The sequence below is a fragment of the Chenopodium quinoa genome, unplaced genomic scaffold, assembly GCF_001683475.1.
Source record: "Chenopodium quinoa cultivar QQ74 unplaced genomic scaffold, ASM168347v1, whole genome shotgun sequence".
Lineage (NCBI taxonomy): Eukaryota > Viridiplantae > Streptophyta > Magnoliopsida > Caryophyllales > Amaranthaceae > Chenopodium > Chenopodium quinoa.
The window spans coordinates 521,142-543,332 of NW_018743212.1; the positions used below are offsets into that span (position 1 = coordinate 521,142).

General features: G+C 35.4%; 4 protein-coding genes across 5 annotated transcripts; 3 read left to right on the forward strand and 1 right to left on the reverse strand.

Moving 5' to 3' along the window:
• The first annotated feature begins 322 nt into the window (after positions 1-322).
• On the forward strand, positions 323-2,626 carry LOC110734226. Of its 2 annotated transcripts, none has more exons than XM_021914285.1 (7): positions 323-904; positions 1,000-1,099; positions 1,287-1,435; positions 1,618-1,666; positions 2,003-2,050; positions 2,185-2,283; positions 2,403-2,626. In XM_021914285.1, exons 1-6 carry the CDS (start codon positions 678-680, stop codon positions 2,275-2,277), a joined length of 666 nt encoding a protein of 221 aa, XP_021769977.1. In that variant the 5' UTR covers positions 323-677; the 3' UTR covers positions 2,278-2,283; positions 2,403-2,626. The 2 variants fall into 2 exon arrangements, with proteins under 2 accessions (XP_021769977.1, XP_021769976.1); XM_021914284.1 differs by having other exon boundaries at positions 328-904; positions 2,399-2,626.
• A 643-nt stretch (positions 2,627-3,269) lies between these two features.
• On the reverse strand, positions 3,270-6,311 carry LOC110734225 (probable protein phosphatase 2C 47). The gene is made up of 3 exons (XM_021914283.1): positions 5,948-6,311; positions 4,474-4,907; positions 3,270-4,145 (listed from the first exon to the last, which is right to left on the reverse strand). Exons 1-3 carry the CDS (start codon positions 6,020-6,022, stop codon positions 3,575-3,577), a joined length of 1,080 nt encoding a protein of 359 aa, XP_021769975.1. The 5' UTR covers positions 6,023-6,311; the 3' UTR covers positions 3,270-3,574.
• A 6,824-nt stretch (positions 6,312-13,135) lies between these two features.
• On the forward strand, positions 13,136-17,583 carry LOC110734229 (shaggy-related protein kinase alpha-like). The gene is made up of 13 exons (XM_021914287.1): positions 13,136-13,375; positions 14,309-14,486; positions 14,576-14,668; positions 14,754-14,813; positions 14,939-15,211; positions 15,295-15,369; positions 15,476-15,532; positions 15,654-15,794; positions 15,888-15,938; positions 16,574-16,669; positions 16,754-16,837; positions 16,964-17,066; positions 17,178-17,583. Exons 2-13 carry the CDS (start codon positions 14,385-14,387, stop codon positions 17,258-17,260), a joined length of 1,218 nt encoding a protein of 405 aa, XP_021769979.1. The 5' UTR covers positions 13,136-13,375; positions 14,309-14,384; the 3' UTR covers positions 17,261-17,583.
• Positions 17,584-17,784: 201 nt separating this feature from the next.
• Positions 17,785-21,914, forward strand: LOC110734227 (polygalacturonase At1g48100-like). Its single transcript, XM_021914286.1, has 6 exons — positions 17,785-20,191; positions 20,293-20,460; positions 20,617-20,661; positions 20,769-20,976; positions 21,066-21,147; positions 21,236-21,914. The coding sequence occupies exons 1-6, from the start codon at positions 19,778-19,780 to the stop codon at positions 21,738-21,740; spliced, it is 1,422 nt and encodes a 473-aa protein (XP_021769978.1). The 5' UTR covers positions 17,785-19,777; the 3' UTR covers positions 21,741-21,914.
• The last annotated feature ends 277 nt before the right edge of the window (positions 21,915-22,191 follow it).

Here is a 22,191-nt window from a genome sequence, read left to right on the forward strand (position 1 = left end):
TGTTAGTATAACATATTCAATCACCAAAAATGGTTTCGGATGAACAACTGATCATACTAACCCAAAATCAATGAAAAACACGATTAGTTGAACAATTTGATATTTGTGCTCACAAACAATTCGTACTAATTTGTTGAGCACTTTCTTCAAGATGAGAGAATAAACCACATGGTACGATCATCAAAAGGAAGTTAAAACCAACATCATCTTTGTTTATTAATTGCATGTATCTCTTGATTTCACGCACTACATGTCTAAATCTACGAGAGTGAGTCTATTACAAGTACTAAGTAAAAAATAAATGGTTTGAATTATCAAGGTTGATGGGATGGGATATACTCTCTTCGTCCCACAATGATGTTCCTATTTAAAATATTTTTGTGAAACAAATTTAGTTAAAGTAAGAACATCATTATGAAACAGAGGGAGCTGTATTTTAAATTGATGTTAATTTCCCATCTCTTGTTAAGTTTGAATTTTCACCACTTACGTTTTACGTCTCTCCCATTTTTAGTAGAACCATGGAAATCCGAAATGTAGTAGACCCCCCTCCAAAAAAAAAAAAAAAAAAAAAAGAAGAAGAAAGAAAAGGAAAAAGGAAAAAATAACAGGCAAGTGACAGGGAGCGATAGGAGCCAGTAGATCGTCGTCCTTGTGGTGTGGATTGGAAAAGCAGAATGTTTTCAACATCCATAGTAGCACCTTCAAATCCAAGCTCCATTTCAGGTCCCCAGCTTAATTTGTTGATGAGGGCAGCATCAAATTCAAATTCGAAGGTTGATTGTTATATGAGCAGCAAAGTTAGTTTGAAATCAAAAGCAGGCACGCAACTCCTGTTCAAAATCCCTAATGGATTTGTCTCCAAACGCCCTTTCCGACCTGTCATGGAATTACAAGATTGCACGTTTGTCTCTCTCTCTTTCTTTGAATCATTGAATTTCTCAATAAAATTAAGAAAATCCCCAAAGATCCTAAATTGAATATGACAACGAAATGCAGGGTGAAGAAGGAGGTTGATGTGCCTGCATCTGTTGCGTATAACTGCTACCTTAATCGTGAAGACATTCCTAAGTGGATGCCTTTCATTTCATCTGTGAAGGTTGCTTACTTTCTTCAATTCTGTAATGCTTTAGAGTAGTAGTTAGTACATCTGTCATTTTACAGTATTGCGGTATTGTTAGTGGCCTGGTCCAGATTAAAGCGCCAAGCTTGTTGGTGAACCCACTTAATGAACATGGTCTAAGGGCGTTTTATTAGGTCAAAAATAATATTTGAGGTTTAAGCAGGTGTTGGAAGATAAGCCTGACCAATCAAGATGGACGCTCAGATATAAAGCATTTGGTCGTGATATTGAATTCTCTTGGCTTGCTCGAAATCTGCAGCCCATTCCAAATCAAAAAATTCATTGGAGATCTCTGGAAGGTCTTCCAAACAGGTGAGATTTTTATGCAACAGGAATGCTCAAATCAGATGCTCGCTTCATCCATGTGTAATTCTTGTAAATTCTGATATTGGCATGCATCTTAATTAATTAAGCTGCTGTCTAGTCCTATATAGTTCCAAATTATATCGTGAGTATTCGGATGGATTGTTGATGAAATAATTCTTCCATTGCAGTGGTGCCGTTCGATTTTACCCAAGAGGTCCTTCATCCTGTCTTATAGAAGTAAGGACCCCTTCTCCCCAGTATTCCTCATAAACCTCTACTGTAAAGAGCTCTTCATATGCTTCAGTCCTGTGGACATTTGGTTCATAATACTATATGCATATTAGCTGAATACCAAGTTTGGCACAGCAGCAGAACTGCTGTTGCTAGTGGGAACTGGGAAGAAGCTCATTCATTGGCAGTTACCAATTTCTCATTATCTAAGATTAGATTTATTTGTGTGTCTTCTAGTGAGGTTTTAGATTGATTACTGCTGACTTCCTTACTACACACCAAAAAAAAGGTATAATGTTGAGTTAAACTAACTGACTCTCCTAAATTTTTTTTCTTTCACAGCTGACTGTGTCTTACGAAGTTCCTCAACTTCTATCACCCGTAGCATCAGTAAGCATCTCTCCTTTCAATAGGTGTTTTATATATCTCATTGCTGTTGGATTATAATGTCTGCCTTTTCCTTAGCTTACTTTAAGGAGGACATTCTTGGGCATTAATGTCACCTGGTTGTTTATACTTGGCAGGCACTTCAACCTTTTCTTGAAAGCCTGCTTCTACGAGGTTTGGAAAGGTTTACAAATTTTGCGAAAAACAGTCAAATAGAGTCAACCAACTGATCCTGTGTGAGTCACTGATCTACAAAAACTAATTGTATAGTATAAGTCATCTTTTTGATAGGAATATCATGGTACAAATTGTAATCACTCTTGCTTATTTATTTCACCAATTTACTTGCAGGCAGCTCACATTTTGAAGTCCAAAATCAAGAACCAAAACCCTGGTGTGTAAATGTGTAATTGATAAAGCACGTATATCGTAAAGAGATTCTTCAGGAATTGTATTTGTAACCAACAAGAACCAAAACCCTGGTGTACATGTGTAATTGGTAATTGAACCCTTGGTTGATAGACTTGATATACCTATATAATAAAACAGGTATTTGGTATGCACTTTGATTTTACTGCATCTGGATGGGTGGAATTGTGTAATCTGTTTGTATCTACTCGTAAGTTGGAACGCAAAACCTATGCCTGCATTATTTTGTCCACATTATTCTATTTGTCTTGGATGATTCATTTTGCTGTTCTGGTTCTATGGCAATAATTTGAATAGCGTAAAACAGTCATGGATTACTTGATATTGCCATGGCGTTTTACACATTTGCCCCTCCTTTTATCTCTTCTCTCCCCTTCTCAATGCAGTGTGGCCGGTGCTTGTTGGGTTGTTGGTGTGGGTGAGTGCCTGAGTGGTGGCAGGAGTGGACTGTTTGAGTGAGAGGACCGCGGGGAAGAGAAAGTAGAGTGAGAGAGATAAGGGGACCATAGGATCAAGTAATCTATGACAACATTTACCACTTATTTATATACTCCGTATTTCCTCTACAATACAGTCCTCACAAGAGATATATTCATGATATTGGGAAGTAAAACAAAGGAGTTGCCTAATTGCAGCCTACGGAATCAGAGGTGTACATAATAACCACTCGTATTACAATGCACTACTTTAAAGTTCTAACTATTAATCTCCTCTAACCCGAGAGTCAAAGCTGTTAAAACACTTTAAAGGGGATATGAGCTGGATGATAGACGATGAACAATGAGAACAAAAATGAATTAAAAACACAAATGTAATCACTGAATACTAAAGAATAGAGCATTGTTTATACACCTCCAAACACCTTCAATCCCTTCAATTATATTCACATCAACCTGTCCTGCCAACAATAGCCCGATACACAACAGTTAAATAATCTACCATCAAAATAAGAACCCCTAACAAAACTGCAAGCCGCTTTTTCTAACAAGTCCTACTGAAGCAGCTTAAAACAGTAACATGGAACATCTCCATCAATCACGCACAGTACATTGAGCACACCGACTTCTAACAGATGTTATTTACACTCTTAAAAATGAATCAGTGACTGTCATTGGTCTCCAGCAAGCTATTCAGAGTAGACAAGGCCTCTGCTGAGAGGCTGCACCGGAATCTCCGAGGCCTGGACCCTGATTGTTCTCTCTGGTGATCGGAAGAAGAAAAGCACACAACTATGACAGTGAGATTGTCAAAGGTGTGGAGCCTCAAGGCCTCTCTGACCAGCTCCTTAGCACATAGTTCTGGGTCATCATGCCGCCTTAATCCGCGACGCACAATGCTGACTGCTTGTTGGCTTGACAATACATCCCAAATTCCATCACATCCAATTATGAGGAACTCGTCATCTTCGGTCAAAATAATTTGTCTTAGTTCAGGATCGGCAATGAGGGGTGAGGCTGAACCCTTGGGAAGTTTCATGTCCCAGTCCCCCAGAGCTCTAGTCACTGATAAAACTCCATTCAGATATCCATCGTCTATGTAACCCCCTAATTCTTCAACTCTCCTCTTCTCTGATGGATATGTAGGTCTGTGGTCTTGAGACATATCAATGGCTTCTCCTTTCCGACAAAGGACAGCTCGACAATCACCAGCATTTGCAACCAGCAAGAGCCTGAAAGAAAGCAAGCACAAAGATGAATGGTCAGATACTTATTACGGAAGACTGTAAAGACAGAGAAAAAGCCGCCTCATACAGAATAATAAGCTCATAAACAATCCCCATTTCATTAAAAAAATAAAAAGTCATGCTAAACTAGCTAGTCACTTAAAGTGTATACTTCATCAAAGGGAGCAACATAGTTTCATCAAGTAAAACACAATGGTACTTGAAATGCTAGCAACAATATCAAGTAACAGAGGAGGCATGACACCAACTAAAAATGCAGAGAAACAAAAAGGAGAAAACTCCAGGAAGAGCTAGCACTTTACATTTAACTTACCTTCCCAATATCAAAGCTGTAAGAGCAGTTGTTCCTGAAGAAGTACTGATGCTGCAATCATCAGAAAGGGCTAGATCTGCCAGAAGAAAGGCTTGGCGAAGGCAATTCTCCACTCCTTGAAGAAATATGTCATTCAATTCAGAGGCTTCGGGGAAATTGACATCTTCAAAAAAGAATCTATTCACATTATTGCGGACATAAGCTGCTGCTTCAGGTCCTCCATGACCATCAAAAACCCCATAAAAAGCACTAGGCTTGGGACATGTAAACATTGAACCCAAATGCATACAAAGATCATCAATCCTTATATGTTCATCTTCCATGAATCTCCGTGGCCCAATGTCAGTAAAGCTTCCAGAGCGGATAATTGGTACAAACTGCTGCATGGTAGAAGAAAGAGAACCGTCTGCCACTGCTTCCGGGGTCTTTTTATCCTAAAAATTAAAAAAATTAATCAGTATCCATTATAAAGTAACATAATAACTCCAACAACTCCTACACCTCCAGCATAAGTTTGAACTGTGATATAAACAGAAAAAAAGACATGATACAGTCACAACAGCAACTATGACCGTGATTAAACGTACAAAACACAGTGATAAAAATCATCACAAAGTCACAAATACTCGGTAGGCTGATGAAAAGATGATAATGTATAAAACTGGAAAAGCACAATTGGAGTTTTATTGGTTCCAAAGTGATATAATTCTTCAAAACTACACTTAAATTACTACTAAAACTTGTTAACAAGAAAAGAAACACCAAACTAAAATTGAATTGGCATGTGCGAGTTACCGTCAGATCTGGATTCGCTCCAGAGTCTAGACAAGAATGTTGAGTTCTCAACACCATAGCCTGATTTACATGACAAAGGGTATTCCAGATGAACAACCGGTGCCAGGAGATAATCATATAGTCCGTAAGTATCCTCAAATTTATACTTATATCAATATATAGCATACATGCCTCACAAGATTCACTCGTTATTACCTAATCTTGCTACCTTCCAATTCATATACTACCTTATGAGCAGCCAATTTTAATTTGAGCAGGACAAGTTTTATGATTCAATTGTGTGAAATAAGTAATTTTATTCATATTCTGTAAAGAGTTACAAATTTAAAGTCCTATAAACCTCCGAGCTTCATCTAACAAGGGTTTGCAAATCTTGAACCAACACCAGAATTGGGGGAGGAAGGACAAAAAGCATAGAATTGTGATCAAGTTTCAAAAACGCGTAAGATCAAATTAACCTTTCGTTTGAGAGAATCCAATTGCCTCAGTATTTTCTCACATCTAAAAGTAAACAATCAATACTAGTTGATAAAAGTAACGAATTGGAATACAGGGAGAAACAAGAGAATTATGCAGAAATTCTATCTAATTAAAGAAAAAAAGCTAACCCATGAAAACAATCAAAATTCAGGGTAGAATTGAGGCAGAAAAGTTACGATCTACAGAAAAAGAAACTTACAAGTTGAGAACAGGCGAGAACGGCGTCGAGATTAGGAACAATTTGAGGACAAACAACTTCAGCTTCAGCACCCATCTTGTTCTATACCATGAATAGTAATAATCCGATTTCAAGAAGACAAACCCTAGAATTGCAAAATACAAAACCCTAAATCACGCTTCTTTATTAATTTTAATAAATTTTTGGTGGGAATAAATCAATCAATCGATGAATGAAGGAATCAAAGATATAATTAATAAAATTGGCTGGCTCTGTGTAACAGCAGATTTGTGTAAAGAATAAGGAAATCTGAATAAAATTACAAGTAGGGTATTTGGGTTTATTTTTATATGAATGATGCTCCCATGAAGGAATTATTACGGTGGAAAAACAGGAGAGGCGGTCATCTGGGTTCACGCGGGTTCCACGTGTCTTTTTGTTATTCCCAATTCTGCACTTCCGTAACCTACTTTATCACCGCTTTTTTTGACAAGCCATCAGGGTATTTTTGGGATTTCACGCATATTTTCAGATGGCGTACCTCCCACGTCAATCTTCCTGTCCACGCGTCGGCCTTATTTTATCCTTTCTAATTTAACAACTACGATCTCTATACTGTATTTTTTTACATTTACGGGTATACGAGTGCGTTGACTCTACGTATTTTGCCCTTTTCTTTTCCACAATTATTGAGATCAGCTCTTCCGCCTTTTTCCATTTCCACCTGCTTTTTCAATTTCTTTTTTATTTTTTTTGGTGGTTGTTATGATGGGTGGGATAGATTTTATGAGTCCGACTTTTCTTTTCATTGTTTCTTGCTTCGTTACAATTATATATACCAAAAGTTTGTAAAATTATACTCAAAGGATCGAATTCCAACTTTTGAGAGTATAATTTTAACTACAAATGACGAGAAAATTATGTTACATGCTCGAGTAGCTTTTATACATCGATCATGTAAGGAGCACAAGTAAAATCTAAGAATATTCTATTTCAATAGAAGATTTTCTTCAAAATATAGTCATACAATATGTATAACATGATATTCTCTTAAAACACTTACACATTAAAAACAACATCTCAGAAACGTGTCATAATAGAAATACCTATAAATGATTCTATAATCATGATACTTTTGCTACCATAAAAGAATTCGATATCAACGAATCTAAGATTTCCTAGATAGAGGCAGAGCTTGTGGCTAAAAAGCAAGTTCATATATATAATGCAATGATCCATCATCTACTAAACTCTTACTATTGTTATCCAAAATGAGCATATGCGCATATTGGATGTGAATCTTGGCAAAATTTAATCGATTGACATCAATGATTAATACATTTGTACTTCGTATTGTCTATTTATGATTTATGAACCTCAAATATATATGTTTCAAATGTCAAATAAAAATTTAAATTATATTTCATGACTCACTAAAACAAATAATCTCTATTATACATAATACAATATAAAAAGAACTTAAAGAGTGGTATCAAATTTTTAGAGTTCTCTTATTACCTTCATTAAACTGCGTACACATTAAGAATATTTAGAACAATGTTAATATTTAGAACTTATATCCTAGATTAATTCCAGGCTCAATTTAGGCAAAAGAAAAGGTTAAATTGATTTTTTTTTTGGGTGGAAAAATGCCCCCGCCAAGTTAGAATATCACACAGGTCCACTCGCCCTTCGGGATGGGGGATCGGAGACGGGTAAGAGAATAACCCTCCCCAGGCCAAAAAGCCTCTAGTGGGGTTCGATCCCATCTACTAGACCAAGTTTGCTTGGAATAAAGGTGATACTGATGTCGTATTATTTGACACTAATTTATTAAGATATAGCTTGATGTTAGCATTGTATGGTTTAGGCAAGGCGTCGTTTCAACAAATGAAAAAAAATTGGGTCACATGTCCATATGTAAGCCTTTGCGCCTTTGAGTACCTGTACTTTGCTCGAAGAACGTGAACGGATTTTCTACAGAGTGTATGTAGAGTATTTTACCTTCGTCACTATTCTATGGTTGCATATTCTATTTTAGGCATCTCCTTTTCTATGGTTACATTTCTAAAACTATCCTAAAATAGAATACTAATTTTACAAATTTAGACAAGTACTATTGTATTAAATACTTTGTAAAATCTAGATCTATACTAATTATATACGATTTAACTTGCAATTTCAACACTAAAATGTCATACTTTTATGTTCTCGATCTTTTGAAAACAAAATATATATATATATATATATATATTTTGTAATGAATAACAATATTAATAATGAATTTGAGGAATAAATTAAATGTACTAAATACTTTATAAATTTAGTTGACAAATATCCCTATGTAATGACCCGGGGCATTGTTCAAGTCCAAATACTAGTTTAACACGAGTAATTCAAACTTATTTTGATAAAACTGTACCTTTTAAGATTAGAAGAACTGTACTTTAAATTTTATTGTTAGTAAAAAAAAAGTAAAAAAAATTTGCCACTTTTTCTTTAATTGATGATTGAAGTGTTCTACTTTTGAAAGCTGAATGTTATGGTACGTGTTCGAGGAAAATTCAACCCGATTTATGAAGTCAGCCATATGTTATTCTACTTTTTTGCGAAGCAAGCCATATGTTGTTCTACTTTTATTCTTTTTCTTTGAAATATTCCGTAGTAGGCATATAATACTTGGTATATGATTAGTAGTTAATGTATATATTTAATCAAAGCTGACAAATATCTCCCATCAATTAAAAAAAGTTGACATACATCTCTTAAAGTCATAAATAATATGACGAAGTTAAGTAATCAATCTGTGGAGTAGTCGAGAATATATTCGGGTGTACATAGAATAGTGCATCCAAGGATAGATTTTTACTCCTTTGATTTTTCTTCTTCTTCTTATTTTAAGATTTTAAAATGAACAAAAAATATAAAATAAGTACAAAATATCCTTTTGTTCACTTTGCACCATCGTGTATATAATTTTTGTAAACAAACTCAACGATAGATATAAGCTTGAAACGGATAGGGATGCAAAAGTGATTATTACAAGTTTTGTCAATGTTCAAATTGATCTAGAGCAACTCTAATCTTTTCAAAAACTATTTTTATTTTTGTTTTCAAAACGAAAACTACTCATATTTTGGTTGGTGTTTTGCTTTTTGATCCGCATATTAAAAATATAGTTTTAGGTGATCAAGAAAAAGCATCTTTATAATTTAAAATATAGTGAATAACAAAATTGCCAAATAAATTGGAGTTTAATAGCATTCTCAAGGTCGCATTCTCATTGTAATGATTGAATTACTCACTTCGAACAAGACGAGCAATACGGTATCATGCTTGTATAGTTGTATTATAGTCATAAAATATACTTATTTGGATTGATATACAAAGTTGAGGAGCAAACAAGCTAAGTAACAAAGAAACGCAAGTGAAGAGACATTCATACCATAATAATAAATCTCCTGAGTCCTTATTAGATAAAAATGATGCGATAGATATGGGTTGGGGGACCTAATCTAGAATCTACAAATTGAGTTGCGTGGCAAAAGATGATTGGATAATGGGCAAAACAAAACAAAACAAAAGGGAAGGGTCCTCATCCTAAAGTAAAGTTTGAAGAAGAGAATCTATCTAATATTAATCTTATGAATGAATGGCAGTAACGTCATCTAATTTTATAGTTTATTTGCACCCACAACAATATATATTACATAATCTAATAATTTGAAGATAGTCATAACGCATAAACCAAATTTAATGGAGGTGGCAACTTCTACTTGGCACCATCACATTCATTCACAACCTCCACATATATACAACGTTGCCATGTTGATCTCTTTTACAATTACCCTATTTAAAGTGTGATCTATCTTTATTTTCTATTAAATCACTTTGTTTGTTTCCTAATAATTTTAATAGTGTCGTGGGAAGTTATGATTATGTTTCTTTTTATCAAAAAGTTATTAAGAACTTAACACTAAATAACCACATGGCAAAAGAAGAAGATAAAAATAAATAAATAAATAAATAAATTGATACAAATAATACAATACAACACATCACAGACAAAAGTTAGTATCATAGATGAAATAGAGAGAGTACTAGTGTAGTTGGATGGTGAATGTGTTGTTATGTTTTAAAAAGTTTCCTTAAACATTAGTATGTGATGTCATATAGATGAAATATAGAGAATTCTAGTATCATAGCAGTAGAAAAGCATATCGATAGACAAGAATGCATTAAGCTTGAATTTTTTTTTATTGCCTACCTAGAGAAATGCTTATTTTCTGGTTGGTTTTGTTTGAAATGGTATGACATGCAACATATTGTTTTACCAAATTTCCATTAATGTCAAACGCTTAAATGATACTCTGTAAATCAATCTATCGAATAAGTATTAGCGCATAGCAACTATGTGCTTAGAAAGTATATAGGATGACACTGGTTTTCTAGTGATACAATTCAAAGTACAAAATGTACCAATGTGATTTCAGTAGTACATTTTCGGAGTATTAAATGTACCACTAGCACAGTTAAGTGGAATATTCAAGTTTTCTAATGCATGGTAAATTACGCTTCTACCCTCCTATACACTTCGTTTGTCAATAGGTGCTATGCGCTGATATACACTCCAATATATCTGAGTTTTACCATTAAGCTTTAATTTTTGCTTTAGCTACCTGAAGCCCCACATGCTAAGCAGCCCATATACTTTATAAAGCTATAAACCCTTCATGGGCCCGTATCTGGGCTGTATGGTGCACATACTACAATAAGCAAACACTATATGGGCTGATTTAGACTAGTATTTCTTCTAAAGTTCTTGCCATCTTTTCATCGATTTTTCTCTCTTCCCCTTGAGCAAAAGATTGCACTAACCCGTAATACTTTAGTGATTAAGTGTATGTGTGCAAGGGTAGTTTTGTTATTCTAGGGAAGATAATATCCTAATGCTTAAAACTCTTAGCCGAAGCCAAATATCATTTTCAAGGCAGTGATGACATATCATACGACGACAACTTACCTTCATCATATTCTAGACAAGTTTTTGATTAAATAGTGACCTTGCATTCTACTAATTCCATCACTTTGGTCCTTCACCGTCTATAATTAATTTGTTCGATTATAGACACACAATTTTATTGATATAGGGACTCACATAGAATAATGAAGACAGTAAGATTTGTAACATAGATTCAAAACCTAAATTGAGAAGGATGATTAGGGGGGTTAAATACAAAAACATAAAATTAGCAATTAGAAAAATCATTAATATGGTTTTTTTGGTGCAAAGAAAAATCATTAATATGTCATTAACATTACTAGCATTTAAAAATCTGAACTTGTACCTAGAATACTGATAAGAAAACTATAATTGGAGTGCCAATGAATTGTAAAATCTAAATAGACGAATGAGAATCATGAAATGGTAAATAAGACAGTTTTTTCTTTTTTTTTTAGTGGACTAGAATAAGACGGATTTGGAAGTACATAAATTTCTTAGTAATGAATGTTAAAATAGTTATTCAATAGTTTTTTAAACTTTGTTTGATTCAACTTACTCTTCGTATTGTGATAACGGAGTATCCTATTTGAAATTATATTATTTGAACCTTTGAAGTAATAATACTCTTCTTATTGTGATAACTCATAAGCATAAGTATTAAATTAATGACATAGAAAGTTGTAATTAGGTACGGTAGGAAGTAAGATGCCTTAGAAATAGGCGGGCAACTTGGACCAGGAATGTGGATAAGATGTGTCTGATTATGAAGCTAAGGGGACATGACACTCTGTACCCTCCATAGATCTGTATATAATTCGAGTACTCGTTGAAAAATTAAAATTGTAAATCTATTTGTGTATTGAAATATGAAACCATCCAAATCCAATATCTCGGCTTTGCTACAGTAAAACAAACTGTAAATATTTCTCGGCCTGAATTTTGTTTGCAAAAACTTTGCCTGTATTATATTAGTTTAATGTAACAACCAACTAATCATCATTATTATCGTTCAAAAGGTCGGTTTGACCGTGCTAGCTACCAATACTAATATGCTTCTCCTACCTTGATTTTCTCAAATTATAATAAAACCCTATATTTCACCTCGTTTCCTCCTTATAGTTATAGTCTAGTTTACCAATTCGCTAAATGTCTTTAGTAGTACTATACTGTATTTATTGATTTTGACGAGGAACTATTGGTGATAATGTCTTATTATATCACTTGAAAATCTCTTTCTTCACTTATGAATCCTTATGATGTAGGACTGCATGTAGTTCATTTAAAAGCATTACATGGAGTTAAGTATAAAAATGCATGCATGACACAAAATCAAATTGTAACATATATAGGTTGTTACGTAGTACATAATATATTAAATGAATACGAAGGAGAAATAGGAAGGATAGATCGAATTGAATTGATCTTGTGTTAATATTGTTTTAGCTATTTTTTGGCTCAAGCCGACTCAACTTAACAACTAGTTAATTCATCCTTGAGATGACAAACGGAGTGTGGCATAGATTGTTATTACGAGTATATAGGTAGGATGTGGGTAGAGGCAGGCATGAGTTGGGTTGTGCAAGCTCACTTGTTGTGCTAGTGGGTCTTGTGCATAAGCAAGTCGTGCTTGAAATGGACTAAGGAAAAGTTGTGCTTATTGAGTTTGTACAAATCTTTCATAAACATGAGTTTGGACTTTATATTTTTAAAGTGTAAGTGAGCCAACACGTTGAGTCGGTACCAAATTTTGAAAATGATGTTCACACGTGTGAATATGTTGGACTTGTGATTAGTCTGTAGTAGGTCGAGCCATTTATTTATCTTATTTGCACGACACGTTCATAAATTTAAGTGTAGGACTAATAAATAAATAACACAATGATATGTTGTGTAACTTGTGTTAAGTTAAGTTACTAGTATGATATTAGTCTTGTATTCTTGTTACAAAAAAAGTAGAGTTAAGCTTAAGTATTTGGACTGGAGGCATAAGGTGATAAATTGATGATAGTCCAATGACCAAAGAAAATAATTTGTTTGAATTGTTTGTATAGTTATGGTTAAGAAAAGTAAGGAAAAACGGAAAAAGTAATCCAAAATAGGCAAATAGTAAAAGCAAAGGGGCCATTCAAGTTTGAATGGTCAAAAAGGAGGAGAGAGACTAATGACTATGTCTATTACAATTACAATTTACAATAAATGATTAAATTTTGTAATTGGGTGAAGAATTGCTGAATCAAAGAGAGAGAAACAGAAACTATTGAATACAGACTTTCTCCCTTTGACTGTCACCAAACCCCATAGCACAAGCTTCATCTTCTTCTTTCAAAACTCATTTTATAAGTCTTCTTCATTCTCTTCCTCTCTCCATTTTTTTTTTCTGGGTTTACTCTTATCTCATTTCCAGCAACCTGTTCTTCTTCTTCTCCATCTTCCCGCCTTTACTGGTATGTCATTTTGCTCTTATTTGTCTCTGTTTCATCTTCCTTGTTCTCTAGTAATTTATCTTTTTCTGGGTTCTTTAATTATCGATTTACATTTTTTTTTTGTCTGTTTTTCACTATATCTCTTTTAATTTGTGTCTCCTTTCAATAATTTCATCATCCGGAAGTTATTCTTTTACATGAATTATTATTTTGCAATTAGGGTTACCCTACTGAATTTGGGTGACTTTTTGTTTGCCGTCTGTTTTTTGAATAGCAAGTTGTTTTTTTTGCCTTTTTCTTAATTTCTGCCTTTTTCTAACATAATTTTGCGCAGATCTCTGTTTTTTCTTACAGAAGAGTTCTGAAAAAAAATTAAAAAAATACGAAGTTTCAAGTTTGTATCTTTTCTTGATGTAAATATTAGTGATTCGTTTAGTTTTTGTGATCTGGGAAAGTTTAATCATTCTTTGTCAAATTACAACAAAGACCCATTGCATCAATGCACTAAAGTTCTGGTTTTTATTACTCCCTATACTATAAAATATCCCCCCTCTTAATTATGCACTTAATTGTTTTATATGGTTAATAAACTTAAATGCGCATATTTTGAGGTGCTCTTTTGAAAAAATGTTCAATGGCTTGCTTAAAAATGGTACCTTTTGTTTAAAGATTTATCTTCCGGTGGATGTGGATCTTGTATTAACAGCTCTTAGGGCGCAAGTAATTAATTATTGATAATGTTAATTAGACAAAAGTTTTCTGCAAATCGAGGAAACTGACCCGGGTAATAAGTTGTTGATAATTTGAAGTTATCCTATGTTTATTTATCATCATGGTTGGAAGTTGCCAGGGCACTTCAGACTTTGTTTTTTCCATAGCAGTTGTTATATGTTCATTGATGGCTTAATGAGCAAGGGTCTTACCATTTCCTTGATATCTATTTTTTTGCAACAGATTGTTATTTGTTCTTGGATCCTTCTGGTTTTATTGTGTGCAAACGCTGGACGGTGTCTCCATCTTTCTGATTTAAATGGCTTCGGGGGGTATTCCTCCCACTTCCGGACTTAGAGAACCCGGTGGTATCGCTGGTGCTATTGATGGGATGAATGACATGAAAATTAGAGATGATAAGGTAATTATCTATTTTTGATCCCGTGTATCCTTCGCTTCTTTCAGTCGCTTGATTCTTATTTATGGGAATGCTTGCCTCGGTCTTTATAGGAAATGGAAACTGCTGTTGTTGATGGTAATGGTACAGAGACTGGTCATATAATTGTCACTACCATTGGTGGTCAAAATGGACAAGCTAAGCAGGTATTATGGGATTGCCATGTATACATTGTAGTTATTCTGTTGTAAAATATGTTCTCTTGTTTGAATTATGCCCTTGTGTTTTCAGACAGTGAGTTACATGGCTGAACGTATTGTCGGACAAGGATCCTTTGGAGTAGTGTTTCAGGTAAACTTGGCAATAACTGATTTTAAGCTTTCATCTTTTGTTTGCAAAGGCAAATAAGCAACATTCTTTTAGACTTGAAGCCACCCTGGATAACATTACTAATTTACTAATGTTGGGATGTCTAGGCAAGGTGCTTGGAGTCGGGTGAAACTGTGGCTATAAAGAAAGTCCTTCAGGACAAGAGATACAAAAATCGTGAGCTGCAAACAATGCGTCTTTTGGATCATCCCAATGTTACCTCTTTGAAGCATTGTTTCTTTTCCACAACTGGAAAGGATGAGCTCTATCTTAATCTGGTGCTTGAGTTTGTCCCTGAAACTGTTCACCGTGTCATCAGACACTACAACAAGATCAATCAGAGAATGCCATTGATATATGTAAAGCTGTACACGTACCAGGTATCTGTAGTCTGGGGTTTGATTTTAAAGTATATTAGGTACTTTAAGTGTATAGTTCTAACTATCGCTTTTACTGACACCAGATCTGTCGAGCATTGGCCTACCTTCATGGGACTATTGGAGTATGCCATAGAGACATTAAGCCTCAAAACCTACTGGTAATGGTCTTTGAAAGGTTTCCCATTTGAGTATTTTTAGATTTAATTCGCTGTAGAAATCAATTTTTTCAATTGTTAATCTCATATCATCTTTTTATTGATTCAGGTCAATCCGCATACACACCAATTAAAGATTTGCGACTTTGGAAGTGCTAAAGTCTTGGTTCGGCCTCGTTTTCCTGTTCTAACATCTTGTGTTATTAGTTGTCTCTGTCAGCTTCATTGCTGTTGATATTATCTTTTCTTTATTGGCTGTAACACCATATTTTTAATTTTAATGGCAGGTGAAAGGAGAGCCAAATATATCTTATATATGCTCCAGATACTATCGTGCACCAGAACTGATATTTGGAGCAACTGAGTACACAACAGCAATTGACATTTGGTCTGCTGGCTGTGTTCTTGCTGAGCTGCTGCTTGGACAAGTATGTTTTTGACTTTAATGGTTTTAGTTGAGTTCGTGAGACTATGTTGCTTCATACATCATAACCGTGGTCTATGTATGCTTGCTTTTGCAGCCTTTATTCCCTGGTGAGAGTGGAGTTGATCAGCTTGTGGAGATTATTAAGGTGATTGCCATAATCCTCAATCTTCTGTGATGAGTTTCCTTGATTCTTTATGTAAAAATGTTTGAAATTTTTTGATGTGATTGCCATCAAAATGCTCACCAATTAAGTAGGATTTCTGGCATTGCATATTGGATGGTTGTGGCTTGAATTTGCTTGCTAATAAGAGTAAATACAGAAAGATACTGGCATTTTTAATTCACTTGTGACTCTAAAACTTGCGTAATGATATATGCAATAGTAGGTTACATTGATACTGTCTCAAATTCAATTAGCAAGGTAGTAATAATGATTCCTTAAATTTAATCAGCACTCCCACTTTCTTTTGTGGTAGAACATGGGAGTGAGTGAGACGCTATAAATCAATGGGTGTCAAAATCATCAGTACATTCACTGGTTACTTTCCACTTGCACGCATTTAACAGGAAGTAGTTTAGTGCATACCTGAGTTGCATGCTTGTGCGAAGTAGCGAAAGCTGAAATTGGGCATGGAGTAAATGAAATTCAGAAGCTTATTGCTGAAATTTGTCTTAGTCTTTGCTCCCGGCTCTGGGGTTTTAACAAACCAATGTCTTGTTTTTCATCTTGGCTATACATGTTGATATTTAACTCTACTTTCTCTTCTTTTACCAATGTAGGTTTTGGGTACCCCAACAAGGGAAGAAATAAAATGTATGAATCCCAATTACACAGAATTTAAGTTCCCTCAAATTAAAGCTCACCCATGGCACAAGGTATGCATGGTCTTCTATCTGCTCTTCCTTCAACCTTTACCGTGTGACCTAGCTAATCTTGGCACTTGCTCTTTTAAAATTCAGATCTTCCACAAGCGCATGCCTCCTGAGGCTGTGGATCTTGTCTCAAGACTTTTGCAATATTCCCCGAACCTTCGATGCACAGCTGTGAGTATCCAAGTGCTTTTTTCTTCTATGATAGCATATGTTAGCCAAGTTAATGTCTGTTTTTAATCATAGCTTTCCATCAGTTTCACTAATCTGTGGTACGTTTTATTTTCTGTCTTAATGCAGTTGGATGCCCTGACTCATCCGTTCTTTGATGAGCTACGTGATCCAAATACTCGCTTGCCCAATGGACGGGCCCTACCCCCACTCTTCAATTTTAAGGCTCATGGTATAGTTACTTTGCAAGACCCCCTCCCCTTCCCCAAAAGTTTTTTTTTGCCTTTTTTTTTCTTCTCCCTTCCTTGGGTGCTTGCTTACGCATTCTTCTGCTATTGACCAGAACTAAAAGGAGTTCCAACAGAAACTTTGGTGAGGCTAATTCCAGATCATGCTAGAAAGCAATGTGCTTTTCTTGGATCATGATGTGGTACATGATCATGCTCAGAAGAGGTGCTTCATGGAGAACTATTTCAGCTGTTTTGAAGTAGATAAGCTATGCATATTCAAGGAAGGATCTTTGGAGGTTATATTATTTCTATTAACATTATGTTCTCTGCTAACATGCTGATTAAGTTCATAATATTGCCGTATTATGTCGTTGCTCATGGAAGCGCATTGTGAAGGTTCTGTTTATTGTACCCAGAACCTAATAGGCGATGAACCATTGTCTGTAGATGTAACTGTAGGTTGTAACTATGTATCGAATTAAATGATCATTTTATTCTTTCATATGGTTCACTTTGTTATGTGACTCCAAGTGAGGAAGAGAGACGCTGCGTTGCTGTAGCTGTTGTGCTTTACAAATTTTATTTTTATTATTGGTGCTACTCTAATGGGTGATGAAAAACCCTATTGCTCTTTTACTTTCCCTTTTTCTCACCCTCAGAAAATTATACGAGTACTTAAAATTTACCAGTGAATTAATCTGTGAAATTATTTAGGCTTGAAACAGAGCATCAAATGGAACTTGTGGCTGTATGTAGAGGCATTCCTTGCCATGCTGATAATGTTTTGTACTTTACTCGGTTAGCTGTAATCATATGGTTTGTCATATACGGGTTGTGTTTGTCTAAAATTACGGTTAGCTGGTTTTTGCGTTGGTGAACAACTGGATTATATGCTCAGAATGGAATTTACTTACAACTTTGGGATGTTTCAAATACATTTATACTGATAGATTTGCTACAATTCTATCAGGAATACTTTACTATACTGTTGAATAAAGTAAGAGAAATACATGGTTTTGGTTTTCTTCCAGGATGTTCTCATTTGAAGCTAAATTATCTATGATTTACTTATGTTCTGCAAGGGTAATGTGGCCTCCTTTGATTTGCGCTGAAGAGGGTTTGCTACCTTCTCAGTTGATTCTGATTTGGTTGCTAATGCTGGAAAGTCTGCTTAGTATGCCTTTCATATTGTTGAGAATCTATGAGAACGCACTTCCGTAATAATTATGAATTAGTTTTAAAATTTTACTGAGTTTGAGTTGGTTTTCAGTGGGTACATAAAGATATTGTTCATATCAATGTAATTGAGACGAGGAAAATTAATTAATATTTCAGAGATTAGTTATAGCTAGCTGATCACCGTCTTGTCAAAGATTAAGGCTTTTAGATTAATTTTGCAATTCTCTTGGAAGACAATCTTGTTTGTCAAGGAAGAAAGTGCTGCAGAAAAAAGTTATAAAGGCATTGTGATGTACTGTATAAATGTATAATGGTACTTTGAGGATAATATCAGTATAGAACCCAAAGAATCTGCAATTGCTGCTTTTGGTTTTGAAATGAGTAGAATGAAGAGAGGACCAATCCCAATTGACTTCCTTAAGCCACTTTGGTGCGGTCCTCCTGCAGATAGGCATACCGCGTATGTATATCCAAATCCAAATCCAAAATGATTTCTTCCTAGGTCTACCAAGAAGGCAATGTTATTTTCACCCAAGTACGTACTGCTCTTTGATCTTAGTTCTTGATGTCTGTGTCCTGTAGTTGACAGTTGTGTAGTATCTTACTTATGCATTGAGTTTAGATTTTATCATCTGAAACAAGTATACGACAACTATGTTACTCGGACACTTAATTCATCATTGTAAGAGAATTCACAAACTATGAAACAGAGTGAAAATCAAGAGTAGCATATGAGAAGAGGTAAGGAAGTGAAACATTTAGTTTGGTATGTTTAAAAATATGTATATTGTACGAGGTGAGAAGAATATATTCTAAGGAATCTAAACAGAGTGTGGCAATTGACAAGGAAATTCACCAATTGAGGCAAATGGAAGAAGGTTCTCCAAAGAAAAAGTAAAAAAGAAAAAAGTGTGGGTTAATTAAAATATTTACTGAAATAGTAAGCAGCTGTAAACCCAGAAATGGGAAGTTGTGGACCAGTACACTCACTTTCAACAAGAGAGGGTAATGGGAATGGCTTGGGGGTGGGTAATGGGGCAGAACATGGGAGCTCTTTTCTTTTTTTAAATCAAAATTGTCACAAATACCTTGTTAATTTGCTGAATTCTGCTTATTTATTTATTTTTGTATTCCTTAACCGTCGTCTCTGCAACATCTTCCACTCACTCTCAAAAGCAAGCATGCTTCTTCACAATTTAAAAGGTCGGTTTTTGTGGCTTTTTTTTATATTCATTCTTCCCACTAACCTTAATCTTAACCTTGTGTTTTTCTTCACAAACTAACTTACCCACATTTTTTGTTTCTATATATATACACTCATATACATACGCTGTATGTAGTAATAACATACATGCTTATATTTGGTGCTTCTCAGCCTTTCAGGTATTCTGTATCTTTTCTTCTTTTCACCCAATTACACTCTCCAACTTGCCTTCTTCTCTCTTTTTTAACAACCACGTCCTTACCAAAACTTTAGCCAATTTCCTTGTTTGTTTGTTGTTGTTGTTCTAACTGCATTTTACTCTGTTTTTTGATGGGGAAACTCCATCTGACATTTCTATTTCTACATACTCTTTTTGCCATCAATGCATGCCTTTTTCCTGCCTCCCAAGCTAGACACCATAGGCACACTTACAAACGACACATGCATGGACATTATATTTCTCCCCCTAATTCCGGAATTTCCCTGCCCCCTTCTTCTCAGCCTGATAACCCTGCAGCTGACCCTCCTGCCTACGCTCCTCGCGGAGTTTTTGATGTTAGGACTTTTGGAGCCATAGGGGATGGTGTTTCTGATGATACGGAGGCCTTTAAGGCAGCTTGGGATGCTGCTTGTAGTAGTGCTGATAATTCTGAGTCTACTGCATTACATGCTCCTAGTGGCCATACCTTCATGATTCAGTCTACCATCTTCTCTGGCCCTTGTCAAAGTGACGTTATTTTTCAGGTACTTTTTTTACTTTCTTTTCAACTTTAACGAAGATATTGTACTGCTTGCATCGTTCTCCTTTTCCTAATGTGGAAATATTTGCTTATTATGGTAAACAGATTGATGGGTCAGTTGTGCCACCGGATGGGCCCGAGCAATGGCCAAAGAATACTAGTAAGCATCAGTGGTTGGTGTTCTACAAAGTTGGAGGAATGTCACTCCAAGGGGGAGGCCGTATAGATGGAAGGGGAGGAAAATGGTGGGAGCTCCCCTGCAAGCCTCACAGGGTAAAATAACCACCCTTGCTCCATGTCATATATACTACTTTAGAACTAATCAACCAAACTTTTTAAAGTACTTATATTATTGTGTCTGTATTAGACATTAAACGTTACTCTTATACTTTTCTTTGGCTTTGACACACTGTTTCTTATTTCTTATAGGGACCTAATGGAACCACACTGCCTGGTCCTTGTGATAGTCCTATCGTAAGCATCTTATTTGTATCTTTTTAAGAAATTATAAGCACCGTATGATTGGAGGACTATATCTTTGTTGTTTGGAGCTTTACTATATTATCTTTTATATGATGCAGGCCATCAGATTCTTTGAGAGTTCCAACTTGACAGTCAAAGGACTCCAAATCCAAAACAGTCCACAATTCCACTTCAGATTTGATGTTTGCCACAATGTCCACATAGAGTCAATTCATATAACATCTCCGGCTTTAAGTCCTAACACTGATGGAATTCACATTGAAAATACCAACAATGTCCAGATTTATAATTCCTTCATTTCCAATGGTTAGTCAGTCTCTTAGCATAAGATATAGTTTTCCTCCATCTTTTCTTCATAATTGTAGAGTTGTCATACATGTTTTTCCTCTATGCAGGCGATGACTGTGTCTCAATTGGCTCTGGTTGCTTCGATGTAGACATCAGAAACATCACCTGTGGACATGGTCATGGAATCAGGTATGCTTGCCTCAACTATTAATCTCTTAGTTTACTTGCTGATATTAATAAGGATATTGTAAGAATATTTGTTCTTGGTTGGAATTAGTATTGGAAGCTTGGGGAACCACAATTCAAGGGCTTGTGTACACAATGTGACTGTCAGAGACTCGCTGATGAGAGAAACCAGCAATGGAGTGAGGATCAAGACTTGGCAAGGAGGCTCAGGCGCTGTCTCAGGGGTGACATTTGATAACATACGTATGGACTCTGTGAGGAACCCCATCATAATTGACCAGTACTATTGCTCCGGAAAAGGTTGCAACAACCAAACCACAGCTGTCTTAGTGACTGACATTGTTTATTCCAGTCTGAAGGGCACGTATGATGTTAGGAGCCCTCCTATGCACTTTGGTTGCAGTGACGCAGTCCCTTGCTCCAACATTACCTTGTCAGATATTGAGCTACTCCCAGCTGTTGGGGAAATGGTGTTGGACCCCTTCTGTTGGAATGCTTATGGAAGCTTAGAGTCGCTCACTATTCCTCCCGTATTCTGCTTGCAAGAGGGTATCCCGCCTCAACCTATCTTGGAAAGTAGTATTGATCATTGCTGAGTTGATCAGCATCTAGTATGCAATGTATATACATTTGTAGAAGAATTGATTTGGTGTGTCAATTGTGGTGCGGCCGAGTTTCTATTCAAGGAGAAGCATATTTAAGTCTTCTCCTGATGTAATAGTATTAGAGGTTTTCTAGTATGCAATTGTGAGGCTTTAATCTCACTTTTATGTTCTGTTCTTTGTATCATGCATTCATGCAATTGTATGTGTATGTTGTTCTAGTTTGATCATGTTATCAAAATAAAGCTTTTAAGCTTAAAGTGTTTTTTTTTTTTTTTTTTTTTTTTTTTTTGACAAGTTAAAGTAATTTTATATTGTCATCAAGTACTGATTTCTACATTGTCATCTTCTATTACACCTCTATTCTTATAAATTGTTGATTTCACAATTTTTAGTGGAAGATAAAGAACCGGTGTCCAGTGGTACGGATATTTTCACCTTTATT

What these genes read in the sequence shown, in the direction of transcription:
- LOC110734226 (XM_021914285.1), top strand. Translation starts at nt 678, where the DNA reads ATGTTTTCAACATCCATAGTAGCACCTTCAAATCCAAGCTCCATTTCA. An exon ending in CTGGAAGGTCTTCCAAACAG is followed by an intron (nt 1,436 to 1,617) that starts GTGAGATTTTTA and finishes CTTCCATTGCAG; the next exon opens with TGGTGCCGTTCGATTTTACC. An exon ending in TTCTATCACCCGTAGCATCA is followed by an intron (nt 2,051 to 2,184) that starts GTAAGCATCTCT and finishes TATACTTGGCAG; the next exon opens with GCACTTCAACCTTTTCTTGA.
- LOC110734225 (XM_021914283.1), bottom strand. Translation starts at nt 6,022, where the DNA reads ATGGGTGCTGAAGCTGAAGTTGTTTGTCCTCAAATTGTTCCTAATCTC. An exon ending in TTCTCGCCTGTTCTCAACTT is followed by an intron (nt 4,908 to 5,947) that starts GTAAGTTTCTTT and finishes TTTAATTTTTAG; the next exon opens with GATAAAAAGACCCCGGAAGC. An exon ending in ACAGCTTTGATATTGGGAAG is followed by an intron (nt 4,146 to 4,473) that starts GTAAGTTAAATG and finishes GCTTTCTTTCAG; the next exon opens with GCTCTTGCTGGTTGCAAATG.
- LOC110734229 (XM_021914287.1), top strand. Translation starts at nt 14,385, where the DNA reads ATGGCTTCGGGGGGTATTCCTCCCACTTCCGGACTTAGAGAACCCGGT. An exon ending in AAGCTCACCCATGGCACAAG is followed by an intron (nt 16,670 to 16,753) that starts GTATGCATGGTC and finishes TTTAAAATTCAG; the next exon opens with ATCTTCCACAAGCGCATGCC. An exon ending in CGAACCTTCGATGCACAGCT is followed by an intron (nt 16,838 to 16,963) that starts GTGAGTATCCAA and finishes GTCTTAATGCAG; the next exon opens with TTGGATGCCCTGACTCATCC.
- LOC110734227 (XM_021914286.1), top strand. Translation starts at nt 19,778, where the DNA reads ATGGGGAAACTCCATCTGACATTTCTATTTCTACATACTCTTTTTGCC. An exon ending in TCCCCTGCAAGCCTCACAGG is followed by an intron (nt 20,461 to 20,616) that starts GTAAAATAACCA and finishes TATTTCTTATAG; the next exon opens with GGACCTAATGGAACCACACT. An exon ending in GTCCTTGTGATAGTCCTATC is followed by an intron (nt 20,662 to 20,768) that starts GTAAGCATCTTA and finishes TATATGATGCAG; the next exon opens with GCCATCAGATTCTTTGAGAG.